This window comes from Ambystoma mexicanum, chromosome 6p (genome assembly GCF_040938575.1).
Source record: "Ambystoma mexicanum isolate Mex_15411 chromosome 6p, UKY_AmexF1_1, whole genome shotgun sequence".
In the NCBI taxonomy this organism is placed as follows: domain Eukaryota; kingdom Metazoa; phylum Chordata; class Amphibia; order Caudata; family Ambystomatidae; genus Ambystoma; species Ambystoma mexicanum.
Genome location: NC_090935.1, coordinates 1072090926 through 1072105429, shown reverse-complemented (window position 1 = coordinate 1072105429; position 14504 = coordinate 1072090926). Strand labels below are relative to the sequence as shown.

The following is a 14504-nucleotide window of genomic DNA, read 5'->3' as shown; positions in this document are numbered from 1 at the left end:
AGAGGTTCACTGGCCCCCATTTAGTAGAGGACGTATCAACAAGAGCAGTAAAACTAAAGGATAAGCGTGCGTGGAACCACCTGCATGATGTAAAAATTTACAAACTGCAGACCCGCCCCAGCGCCAACGACAGGTCCATTGGAAAAACGCCAACAACATCCCCGGCAGCGGAAGAAAACACAACCACAGACAACGACCCAATTGTTCCCTCGGAGAGAATAACGGACGAAGAAGGGGGTGATCCCCACACTGCCCACCCCATGGTCACACGTTCAAAGAGTAAAACTGCTCCCGCCATCTGAGCAAACCCCCCCCCCCATTGACTACTAAATACAATTGTAATAAAAACTAAGGACTTCGCTTGCACCAATACACATGTAAACACGTGAATGTTCTCTTTTTCTCTCGCACATACAGGAGCTGCGTAATATTGTATTGTTAAGAAAAGTTATCTAACAAATTCAGTGTGCAGGCGTAGATGGTGCTGCCAGACGATAGTTACCCAGAAGAATTGTCACACCAATTTGTATACGAAATAAAAAGGCCAACATACTTAAAAAAGAAAAGGGTACGTGTATACTACACGGCCTTCCTCCTGGCCATAGAAAATTACATGCCCCACCTCCGCCCATACTTGCCGGTCTTGAGAGACCGATCACTTAGAGTAGCGTGGGAGCAACTCTTCACCTGGGCACTGAATGACTATTTGATAGGGAGAGCTTAATGAAACAAAACTAACATTTAATAACAAGCACTTTTTGAGAATTTTTAGGCGGGCAACTTTAACGTCGCAAGAATACGCTGCCAGGACTGCAGCAAGGTAAGAGCAAAAATGTCGGTGAGGTTAGCATATGTAATAAAAATAATAGGGATTTTTATGATCACCGGAGTTTTGGCTGCCTCTGTATGGCAGTACAGCTATGCTATGAGTTTTTTTGCTGCACCCAAACCTAATGTACCCCACCTCCCTGCTGCAACAGGTGTTACGTCAGGTGGTAACAGTAACAATGAACAAAAGCGAAATAAAGTTAAACGCAGCACATACTCAGACAATAAAGGTATTGATAATTATGTACAAGATTCAGCACACGTCACAAACAACATATGGTACCAGCACATGACCCGCATTGGTAAGCAGACAACTGAGGATAGCTGTTACGTTTGCTCATTAATACCATACGCCATGAGCGCTTCACGAACATTTGTTGCCACAGAAATAGATGAAAAAACAGCACAGTGCATAATATATTTGGCCCTGTTCCAAACGAAAGGAAGATTCCAAGGAACAGTAGTGCACATGACATGGAAAACACGAGACTCATACCCATATGAAAACAACTTCCTCAAGACCTATCTGAGTTATCACAAGACCAGTTTACATGCTGAAGCATTCAGATACATAACAAGTGGCCCTGAAAAAGGAGAAACAAAGAAGGTAACACTGCAGTATCTACCATGTGATTGGTACGCCACGGAAGTTCCGGGTAAACAAGGATGCTGGGAGAGGCCATTACTGACGATAACAGGAAAGGTGTTCCTGGGTACCAGCTGGGAGATAGGAGTGGTTGGCAGCAACATGGTAACAAAAGAAACTATCTCAACCATCGAGACACACAATCATCGATGTTGGACGACATGGATCAAGTATGTACCAATGCTCACGTGGGTAGAAGAAGATGAAGACCCGATAACTATATTACCATTGACTGCGCCCAAAGTATGTTACCAGCATAAAGGAGAGGTGGACGTGGGATATAACACCAATTGTGCAAGTGTGATGGAGTTACCTGAGGGGGGAGCGGGAACAGCAGTAATAATGGACCATTATTGGGCCTGTGGAGAAAAGGCATATCATACACTGCCTCCCCTGTGGAGTGGTGTGTGCACAATGGTACACGTCAATGTACCATCACTAGTGGTACCTAAGAAGCATGTCGATGTGGCGAAATTTCCGAAAATGGATGAAGGAGACAGGAGAAGAAAGAGATCTGCACCACTCCAGAAGGAGCAAGAAAACAGGACCAACAGCAATGATACTGTCCTAAACAGGAGAAAAAGACAAGGAGAGCCATTAACAGGAAATTATCTGTGGGGAAGGTCGGAAACGGAACTAACATCAATACCGCCAGAACACAGACTATTCAGCAGAGCAGCAATGTTCTTCTCCTCAATAATACATCCGGGACTGCAGGCATACGCAAACGCAAAATGGCTGCAAATAACCAGATGGGAACTAATGATGACCATAAATTCGACAGTAAATGGGTTTAACGCAATTAAAGAGGAGCTGCGAGCTGTAAGGATGGTAGCACTACAGAACAGATATGTATTGGACCTTCTCACAGCAATGGAAGGAGGAGTTTGTGCAAAGATAGGACAATCATGCTGCACGTTCATACCTGCCAACGATGCCGACAATGGTACACTAACAGAAGCAGTTTCACAATTGGCCCAGATGCACTCCAAAATGATGGACGAAAGTAACGGCGTAAACAAGGATAAAAGCTGGTTTTCACTATTATGGTCATGGATGCCATCTTGGCTGTCAGATGGACTGAAAATAATAGTGGGATGTGCTATTTTGGCTGGAGCTGCACTGATAATAATTAGATTTTGGAAAGCCCGGAAGGCGCGCTCAACTGATGAGTTGCTGGAAATGGTGGGAATGCACCCCTTGATGCCAGCGGATGACGGCCAGCACACAGGTGTGATAATACACGAAAGGGAGAAGTTGCGCACCCAAATCATCGCCAATCATCTAGACCCACCATCAGTGAAGATCGAGAACCCAAGGAACCCTAGGAGCTACATAGGAAGATGGGTGTACTGTACTCCTGGAGGAACATGCGAATACATGTATTGGTCATTTGAAGATCACGTAAACCATTATGGACATCTCGGAGGGATAACCAAGATATGGAGAGTAAGAGGAGATAACGAGAAGGATATGTTTGTGGTCGACAAGTCGACCAGAGGGGGGACTGAAGTGGGAGAATGGAAAACCAGACTCCCGTCCTTCACCTCTCGCGCTTGGCCTAGAGGGTCGCGGCCCAGACACCCGCCACGAGAAGAGTTTGCCCATTTACCAGATGACCAAATACCCTGGTACAGAAACATACGGATGTGTCCATCTGCCTGCCCAACAGCCCGCACTGGCCATGCCGACACCTGCGGCACGGACCAACTAGACTGAAATCTACACATCGTTAGAGATGCCATGACGACCTAGATAACGGGAAGCACCGCTGAACTATTATACACGCTGAACATTTCCACACCAATCTACACGAAGAACATACTCAGTGCTCTGACGTAGGCGACAGGCTTATTCACGGACGTGCATCTTTATTATTTTTACATAGGCTTTCAGAATGCAGAAACGCAAGACGCACCATGAGCTCATTTATAACGCTTGCTCACGCTTCTCTTGAAACCCGTTACCATCATGAGAGATATAATGGAAACACGATACTGGCCATGAAACTGTATGCCACTATAACCTAAAGCATCCATGCACTAAATGGATTACTCGTGCACCAGGCCCAAGTAGGCCTCAAGCAAGAGTTCCCGTGGACATTAACAAAGCAAAAGTCAGGTTGCTGAGCCTGCAGAAAGAACCCAGTGGAGCAACCAGCCAAGGTCGTAATGTTGCAAACCCACAGTCAAGAAACAAATCTTCAAAGGCACGATGTTGCAACCTCGCACTCCACGTACCAATGTTAAAATCATATCTGCAAATTAAACCAGACATACAGTGGAAAAACAATATTAATTGTGCAGAATTATGCCTCAAACACGGTCCCTCCCCACGTGACCAAGCCGAACCTGACGAGATGCCAAAACCCAGGAGAGAAAAGGCGTCTGGGTACCTCGCTACGAGACGCAGGCCGACACACTTGAAAGGCTCAATGGACACCTGCTACAGTGGGAACGGTCAGTCTCCCACCTATGAATAAATCCTCACATTGCCTGCACGTACCCATATTGAAACACTGTTGCAACCACAGGTGCACCGTGTGCTGGGAACAACGGTGGTCCCAGGCTGGGGAGCTCACGGATGCACCAATCAGAACATGAGGTTCTTATCTCAGACGTCAGTAACGTTAGCCAATCCTCAGGGGTCTTCATGTAACAATTCTTATGTATCTAATTGTAGGGACAACCCAGATATACCACCTGACTACATCTTAACCACTAATATCATTCTCTATATGCGTACTATACTAACCCCACCACTCGAGCAACCAATCAAGAGTGGCGATAGGTTCTTTTGGTAACTTTTTGGAATGACGCAAGTAGCGCGTCATAATGTAGTAAAAAGGGCCTGCGAGCCCCACTATTGTGTGTGTGTCAGGACGAACGCGTACGCTCCTTGACCCATCCCTGCCGTTTGCATAATAAACGGCAGAAGTTGCCTTGCTCCTTGTGTGTGCCTCATACTCTGTCTCGATCCGAGATATACACGGGAGGAGTTGGGGCCTCCCTGCCCGGAGGTCTGCGGACGGCCCGGCCGACCCCGGCAGAATCCCCCCCCGACACTATGAAAACGACTGAGAACTTTATTAGGCTGCTGTGCACTGTGAAAGAGTTTTTGACAACTATTGGGTGGGTCTCCCTTGTGAAAAAGATCTGAGAACCTTAATGGATGCCTATGTCATGTGAAACATTGAAAACACTTTAGAGACAAATCTTGAGAATTGTGTTGCCCGCTGCGCCTTAAGAAAAAACAACTTGTGATTTGGATCCATGCTGTGGATGAACATGAACAATTTTGACACATTCATGACCAGGATATTTAAATATTACTTCCATCATGGTCAACACGATAGCATGTGAAAGAGAGCGTCTGACCAGGGCCTCTCAGTCATAGTCACAGACACTGCAGATATCCGTTTCCCCATCACATGCACCATAGAAAACCTAATTGTTTTCAGTATCTGGAATACACTGGGGAATAAATCATTGCCATTGTCATCTGAGCTGTGTTGGCTATGGATAGAGGTTTTTTTATAGTGTTACGCAATGCATTGCTCATTTATTCTCTTGCGCTTAGGTACAGTATCCATGACTGCACAGACGCCTCTCATAGACTGCACAGTTATGGGGGGGTGCAGCTTAGTGATTAACACTCACTGGCACAAGGGTGACTGGCCAGGGCGTCCACTTTCCTTACCAGTGCTGTACCTGGCCATTCTCCCTTCCCACGGATGAAGAGATAGGCACCAAGCATCTTTGCTGCTGATGGTCTGCTGTATGTTCCTGATGACCCTTCTTTTTAAAAGATGGCCAAGTGACTGAGGAAGATGTCCCATAGAAATGTTCAACAGGTGATAGTGATGTTCCATGAGCTTCACATACCCAGTGTACCATGCTAAATATGGGCTGGTTGGCGTTCTTCATGCTGATTGCATTATTTCTCCAGTTGATGTTGCAGGCGCTGGAGCAAAGCATCCTTGTACATTTGCAATATGCATCCTCCTACCATGTGATAAATGGATGAGAAGCTGCCACCTTTACTTTGAAACATGAGTACACAAAGGAAGCTAGGATATACTAATATCATTTTAAATCCAATTACTCGTAGATCACAGCCACAAGGTCGAACATAGGTCCATTACCAGGTATGCCAATTCTGCATCACCTGCCAAGTCATGGGTCCTTGTCATGTTGGTCAGGCTCAGCTCAAACAGATACTTTAGAGGGAGAACTTCACTCAGGCATGCATTATGATAACTAACCATCATCATGATCTTTGATTAGACACATGTTGTGCTATCTTATTCTCTTAAGGCATAAGAGATCTATATTGGTAATAATGGATTGACAATTAATGAAGGGAATTTGTGCAAAATGATTAGTAGTAAGGGTAGGAAGGCATGTAAATACAGGTGATACGTACATTGTATACAATGAGTACATCACACCAGGTTATTTATTTAGGGTATCCTCTGTACTCCATGATGAGGCCTAGCTGAATTATGGAGAGACTGCACTCTAGGACAAGGACAATTCATCTATCAAAACATCTCTGCAGAATCTATATAAAGGTAAATGCCTTTACATTGCAGCATGCTGTTTGCTTTTATAAAGGGAAAATGATTACAATGTTCATGTATGGTTGGAAATCCTGGATTTGCCCAAACATATTACATTGTATAAGCTGTATTTTATAGAGGGGACCGTTATGACTCCAGAATTGTGTACCAATCTCTTAAGTAAGAATAGAACTGGACTTCAATACTTTGGTTCGATTATTTTGTATAAAAAATTCATGTTAGTTCACAAAATCCTAAATCCTTTGGCGAAATCCTTTTACTTTGATCCAAACCATGTTTGCTTAGATGGTATTTCCTTTATCATGACCAAAATGTATAAGTAAAGTTTGGTAGAACTGGAGGAAATAAGCTCTAATTGTGATGACCTAATTTACAAACCAAATAGGGTAAAAATGAAAGTGAAATTATGGGATTGATTTCGGTAGAACGATATCATTTGGGGGTATAACATGTATGAGCATTACAAACAAACAATAAAAAAATGTAATACACTATATCTGAATATATTCTCAATAGAGGAATTAGATAACCTATCTAAGATTTAGGTTTAATATGCTATGCACTTTGAATACTATGGGACCCCTTAGACTTGCGGGGTTCTGCAATGTTTTCCTAATCAGGAGCTACTTTTAGTTCAGAGACAATCTGTAAGAGCATTCTAGACTCCCCCCGTTCCCTCCGATCTCCAGATCTCTTCCTTCTCTTTGTTCCCCCGTCCCCATGTGCCTCCTCTCGTTTTCACTCCTTTCAGCTCCTTGCCCCCCTCAACTGGAACTCCCTTCCTCTCTCTATCCATTCCATCCCCACTTATTCCTCCTTTAGTGTCTCCTTAAAATCTCTTCTTCTCCACTCCCCTCACTGATACTCTGATCCTCCTCCACCGTCCCCTCTCCCCCTTTTGTATCCTCCTCATCTTACCTCTCTCCCCCTGCTTCGTTTCCTCTTAAGTGCCCTCTCCTCCTCTCTCGCCTTCAGCTTATCTCACTTCCTGTTCCCCACTCCCTTCCCCTCTCCACCCCTTCTTCCCTCATTTATCTTCACTGACAAATTGTTCTAGTTGCTGTATTACTGGTTTGACTCATATTTGTAATTGTGTCTACTGTTATTGTATTCTTGTTGTTATAATGTAAAGCGCTTTGGCGTAAAGTGCTATATAAACACAATAAACATAAACATATTGAGATGTGATGGGCATAGGGGTTTGTACCAAATTGAGTTTCTTGCCACTTTATTTTCTTTTTACAACAACATCAACTAAAGTATGCATTCATTGTTACAATACAAACTCTCAAAACATGTAATGTATTATTTTATATTAGTGGTCACATAAGAATTGTTCATCGTAGCATAATGCAAGAAATTGATCTGGACATTTAGTCTGAAGGTTGACACTGCATGCTGTTCACCAGTACTCTATCATTTGGTGTGTATCTTGAAACATCATCTCTGGAGTCACTCGGCTGCTGGTCATTCAGTAGGGTTGGAAAATTAGATTTTTATAAAGTTCATGTCTGAAAAGGTAAATTCATAGAGCTAGGTAGAACCCAATAGGAGAGTCACATTTAGTGTTGCTGTGTGGACATTGTTGTACTCTTTGGAATCAAGAAAACTCTGGACATGTGCTTTAGTTACCTAGTTTTCGCTTGAATGTTACCATGAAAGCTGCCAATCTCCAGGTCCATTCCGAAACAATGTGATCTTGGGCACATAAAGTAGTTGACTGATCTTACACTTCCTTATGTACTTGGGGACGGTCATACCAGCAACACTTTAGCAAAGGGAGATTAAAAAAATACAAGAAGCAAATATCTTCATAATTTTTTACACTGATCACTTTCTTCTCCAGATGCAAAAGAATGCGCTTCCAGCACTGCTTTGCCATGCCAGCCCATAATTGTAACAGCTCTGAAAAATACGCAGGTCTTACATGTGGCTGTTTTCTTGTGCTGCTGAGTCTGTGAGGCTAGGGTGAACTCAGTATGAAATTAATTGAAACATTGCCTGTACATCCTCACCAGGGTACTAAATAACATTGCCCACATTCATTTATTTCTCTCTCTAGAGACTTGGCAATACACAAGCCACTCTGAATTTCTGCCGTGCAAACAAACCATTTTTTAATGGGCTGTAGGCTTATTAGGGTTATGGAATACATGTTTCCCTGATACCTTATCCCTCTTTCTATTATTAACATCTTGTACAATTATTTAATCCATTCTGACAGCAAATAGAGTTTGTTAGATGTCCATTCCTTCAAAATCATCTTCTTGCAAGCCATGATTGTCACACTGTTTTCAGGAAGAGTGTGCAAGTTGCAATTGTTTCTGTGTGAAGTGCTACCACATGTTTGACTTAAATAGTGGGCTAACTCATGGGTTTGCATGGGTGTGATTGTGCTGATAGAGCCTTGGGTGTTAAGTAATGATTTGATGTGCTTTCTGATATGCAAATGAAGTCTGTTTCTCAAGGAGACGGTATACATGTGAGATCATGATCCTAGTAATACTACATCATATTCATCGTTGATGTAATTCTCCTTAGCCTCCTCGGCATTGTTGCATTCCAACAGCAATGAGTGTTCCTGCCTGCACTCTGATGAGACATTATATTTGTCAAGTTCCCCATCTAGCTCAAAATCTTTGCTGTGTTGCCTGGTGGATGGAATTGGTGTCTAGAGAAACTAGTTATCAAATCTCATCCCACTGTTCAAGCACTCAGTCTACACTGATCTTTGGGATTAATTCATTCATTCATAGGTTGTGTTCATTCATTCATTTTGTCATTTGTATAGCGCCTTTCACCATAATTATGGTCCCAATGCGCATTTGGTTGGACGCAATCGGGGGGACTGGAGTCCAAATTTGGGAACATTGGTAAGTGCTATTATCCGTGTGTGCATTTCAGCCATTAACGTTATAGTTTGGTGGCCAAGACCCGGTAGTCACCCATGTCTGCTTGGTGTGTGGATAGGCGCAGCTGAGGTGTACCATGAACTAAATAGGGATGGATTGTGTTTAAAGAGAAAGAATTATGTGGGAATTACAATTCAAATTTGTGTCGATAAGGGTTGCTTAATTTTTATGGCAGAGGTGTTTTGCAATATTGTTTGTGTTATATGTGAGTACAGGGTGTGTGAAATGAGCCCATTCCTTCTGCTAAGTTACAAAGGTGTAGTGTGTGGGAGGAGAAAATGGGTTAGCTGTACAAACAACAATGTCTACATCCTGGGTTCTATTTATGAACCTTGCACAATTCGACAAAAAGCAGGCTAGGGGTACCTTACACAATTAGGCTGAAAACATGGTACAGCAGGCAACCTTACACAATTAGACTCAATGCAAAATATGGCTGACTAACACAAATGGTTTAACAACATGTATGGCTACCTTACACAATTATAGGGAATATAGGCTCTGAACACTGCTCCTTTCTGCCATTGAGATAGTGAATGGAAATTATATAAAATCTCCCTGTCGATGGGTGTTCATTGTCATGGTGAAACATTGTGAAAATTCTTCTACTGAAGCATGTACCCCAGATTGACTTGTGGCAGGGGATGTTGAACGTGAGTTGGGTGATACCCTCACTGACCATGTCCGATTCTGTCCTGCAGGGGTGTTGCTAGGTCTGTAAAAGACCTGGAGCTACGCTAATGTCGAAACTGTCAGGACTGGAGGCTAGCTAGCCTTTTTGTTGTAGCTCCTGAGATTCTATCCAGGGCTACAACCAAAAGACCAGGGGCTATAGCCCTCTTAGCCCCCCCCCCCCTAGCAACACCTCTCCTGTCCTGCCCAGTTCACACAGCAAGTGCTGCTGGAGATAAAAGACCACAGACAAGCCACAGCTCTCCCCACTGACTTGCAATATCCGTTTACGTACAGTAGAGGGCATTTTATTCCTTGTTATACATGGAAACACCGGGTTTTCTTCTTTAATACCTGCTTGGTCAAATGTAATAGATTCTTCATTTGCTGATCCATATAGTCAATGTAGAATCTGGATGTGTTGCAGACCAATGAAATGCATTGAAAAAAAACCTTTAAGTAAATAAGTAAAACATGCAGATTCTTGCTCACAAATGTTAAGCGCCAGCAGGGCATAACATTAACATTCCACCATAAACAATTCCTTGTAAATGAATGGCTGTAAAGTTGCACAGAAATCTATTTTATAAGCAAGGAATTTGATAAGCTTGTTACACCTTTAATTAAGTGATGCAGTGGCATCTGGAATTCTGCTCTGTACAGCAGTTATTGTGGCGTCACAAATGAAACATAATAACTGATTTCAGGGAAGTCTGATGTCGTTTTCCTTTTACAGGACAGTTGTGATAGCACGGCCAGACTGTAATAAGAAAGTTATTTACAGGCTTTTCTCCGGATATTGCAGGCTGCTATGTACTATATGAATATTTGAGCTGTTTATAATAAGGTTGTCACATTTGCCAATTGCTAAACTAAAAATTACAAATAATTAATATTCACTATAGTGCAAGTGGCATTGTTGAACAGCGTGTTTCCTCGATTGCATCCCATAGCCATAAATTCACATGTGCATTTTCAATGCGATCATTTTCCATATTTTTAAATGAATTTGGATCCCACCACATTCTGACGCAGATGCATTAAAAACAAACACGTATTCACTTCTTAGCAATAGATTAGTATTAAAATAAATTGCCAGACAGCAGGCCCCTATGATTTCCATGAGAGGGTGCATAGATGTATTAAGATACACTTTTAATAAGCAAGAATGTATTCAGTCAGTTGCATGTTGGATTGTTGTAATATCATTTCCCTCTTTGGTTCACAAATGCTCATAAACAAAGGCTTATTGTTTACATGTTACATGCGGTTGAAGCTATAATTGTAGCACTACTTGTGAAAGTTTAAAGTAGGTAGGGGCACTCACCCACATAAAGCTGACTGTTGAGCTGCAGGCGGATGTGTCCATCTGACGGAGCAGCATGAGTCTGTTGTGGTAGCTGATCCACTTGAAGCGATGCTGCCTTGATGTTCCTTTCCACCTTCACATAGTGCCAGTGATTGTCGTTTAAGGGGCTGGGCGATTGCACCACAACCTCAAGAGGGCCATTGCCCACGTCAAAGGAAAAGAGTACTTCTGCTGGAGCTAGACCCAGAAGAAAAGCAAAGACAATGGCCTTCAGATGAAAATAAAGCTGCACTACAGTGTCAAAGAGAAACACATTCACACAATTGCATCCGATTGTCCTGTAACTGAGACCACTGGATGGTGCACGCATTCAAAAAAAGCATCGACCTCAGAGGGGTTAGATCTAAAGTTTAGCATTACTAATGTCTGATATTGAAGCGCAATACTTCGACAAATGCCAGCTTCATCTTGATTTACAGGTCTAAACACAATGCAAGCTAAATCCTGCCCCCTGCTCCTTAAGACCTTCATGTTGGCCTGGTGTTTTTTATAGCAGATAGATTTGGATGATATTTTACAGACAGATTGTCAAGAGCACCACTAGACTGGACATTTTGGGAAAACGTTGTTAGAAAATGAAAAGGTTATAAAGAAAACTTAAAAACGCTGTTTCCAAGCTGATCACATTAATTTTCCAATAGAGAAAAAGTGCAGTTTTAGAACAGTTTAGCGTGAAAACCACTTAGCGGATTTGGATGAAATAGGAAGCATTTTGGGCACAAAGAGTTGACTTAATTTCCTTGACTGGTTTGGGGAAAATACATCTAGTAGTTATTAAACATTTCGATAGAGAGCGGGGTGCACCCTGTGCCTTGAAAACTATCTATCGTATTTGATGCTTTGCAGCAGGAAGCCAGAGAGGCCAGTTACGTTTGGCTTGCTGGATGGATTTGGATGACAAAGAAAGGGCCCCACCGAACTGGAAAAGTCTGGGAACAATTCATCAAAAAATGAAAATGTTTTTAAGAAAACATAAAAACAGTTTTCAGCCTACTCCCATTCATTTTCCCATAGAGAAAAAGTTGAGTTTTTGAACAGCCGTAGTGCATAAACCACTGAGCAGATTTGGTCATGGGGAGAAAAATAAAACTACTCTTACAACATGTTCAGTGGCCATAGCAGGCGGCCATGGCTAGTGGGCTCCAAAGAAACCTATTGGTACAAAATGTACAGAGGGTACGGCAAAAGGCCAACGCCATGTTGCATTATGTGTAAGTATGAAATATGTACACATATGTTATGTTTCAAAATGTAATTAAACAAACCATTGATATCAGTGATGTCATGCATGATGCAATTAGTGATGCCATCAGTGAAGTCATCTGTGATGTCACGTACGATTTAATTAGTGATGTTGCCTGTGATGTCATCATTGTGGTCATACGCTGCACAACAAAGGGCACATATTTATGATATGGCATTTATGATATGATATGGCATTTATAACGCACATATACACAAGTGTTTCAAGGTGAAATAGCTTGAAATGCTATTGCTGAATTTCAGAGATTTTGTTGTGTTAAATCTGATCACCTTAACTCTCTCTTAACCAAGGTTTTTTCACTGAATATTAAATACATTCATTTTTCAAAATTAATTTACATATCAGTTGCCTTTGTTTAATGTTTAGACTCTTGATTGCTCAACAGTCTATTTTCACTTTAGACAAAAATGTATATTTTAGCGGTATTTAGACAACATTTATATTTTAAGGAGGTGAGAAAGTTGTGAAGGACTTTTGTATATTAAAGCATTTTCTTGTGCAGTACTTCACACCGAATTTGACAAGATTTGAAATATGTGTCTGAAAATGAATCATACCATCAATTAGACTGGTACTTGATGTATTTTTCATATGAAATGAATATAGCTGATATATTGCGATTTGTTAAATCACTCACCAAATCAACCTCTAATAGGTCATGTACTTTACTGTAAACACAATGCCATGCCCTCAACCATGTGTGAACATATACGCAAACCTAGCTTTTTACTTGTTTTTTTTTTATAGAGCACACATCTTTCTAGGAAGCAACTGAGCAGTCTGCATGCCATTGAGGGTTACAAAAGAGCTATGGGGCATTACAATAAGTGCCATGGGTGTTCCAGCCATGGGTTGGGATGTGACACAGGAATGAGAGAAGCATACATTGGACATTGGTATTTACTTAAGGGTAAGTTCCTGAGTAACTTCCTGAAGTACAAGAGTGTCGATGCAGTCTGGATTGCCACTGGGATGGTCTTCCAGTAGGCAGGGCTTAGCAAGAGAAGGCCTGATTTCTGTTGTGTACCTTGTGGACTAGTTTCATCTTGAGCCTAGCAATAGCCCAGCTCCGGGAGGAGTCCACCTATCTGGGCTACTGTTTTTTGAAGCAAGATAGGCAGGTGTGGGAAAGATGTTTGATTTATATATACAGTCCTCCTCTGTTTTGTCACTGTGACATTTTCATCCAGCTGTAAAAGTAATGGATTCCTTCGAATTTGCTTCAAGTTAGCACCTGATAATGAGCAGGTGTATTCCATAGGAATACATTAGTAAGTGCTGCCGCAAAGAGTCATTTGCATGCAGCGTTTACTTGTTCATGAGACAGAGAAAAAATTAGAGTAAAAGAGGGATCACCTCACTTGTTCCTTTTCACCTCCACTTAAACATTTAAGATTGCTTGCTGCGGACTCCACTCTGCATGATTGCTAGTGTTGATATTTCCCTGTATGCTGTTAGAATTTATTATAAAATGAGATTATAGCTTTTCTTTTGTCTGTAAATAAAGAGCTTGTTTCTTTTAGGCTTGTTTCTACTAAGATATTTTCCAATGTGCACACCTTATTTCCTGTTCAGAAATGTTACTGTACATGAGTCTTCTTAGTATTTCTCGTCACAGATTTTTCATTTTCTTTATACGAGCTCATTTACAAATACTTCTTTTTGTGTATTACTTTCACCGAACATTCAAAGTGTTCAAGAATCTTTTATCCCTAAAACATTGGTATAGCACTACACCAAGACATAATCCAAGCAAGGTATTCTGGTGCAGCAGGAGTTGAATACGTAGTAATACATGATGCACTGATAGCTTTATGAAATATGGACATGAGTTATCAGGAATGTTTATCATTATGCCTGTTTGGAGCAGCACTCACTCTCAAGTTTGTGTAGCCATACAATTAGAAGACGGTGGTACCGACAAGAACAATGGAAGGTTTTATCAGGTAGATGCACTGTTTTGGGGTGTAGAATAGCATCTTCAGCTGACTGCTTAAACTCATCACTCTTTATGGGACAACACGTTGTTCTCTTTGGTGTCCAGATGGCATGAGATACATTTCCAATTGTGTTCCCAACTCCTAATGTTTTGTGAACTTCTAGGTTGAAGCACTTTGTATCAGGTGTCGTAGGATCTTCTTTATAAACAATGAAAGTCGTGTGATATTTGAAAAGGGCATGCATTTAATTGTTATACACGCAATATTATTTATAAGTTTGTGTATGTTTGG

The 14504-nt window shown here is 41.7% G+C and overlaps 1 protein-coding gene across 1 annotated transcript in view; it reads right to left on the bottom strand.

Moving 5' to 3' along the window:
* LOC138510185 (contactin-associated protein-like 4) overlaps positions 1-14504 on the bottom strand; it is a 2554874-nt gene that overhangs the window by 210681 nt on the left and 2329689 nt on the right. The window contains exon 17 of the mRNA XM_069625670.1: positions 10968-11186. Within this exon, the coding sequence (XP_069481771.1) occupies positions 10968-11186 (219 nt within the window). The remainder of the gene's footprint in view (positions 1-10967; positions 11187-14504) is intronic.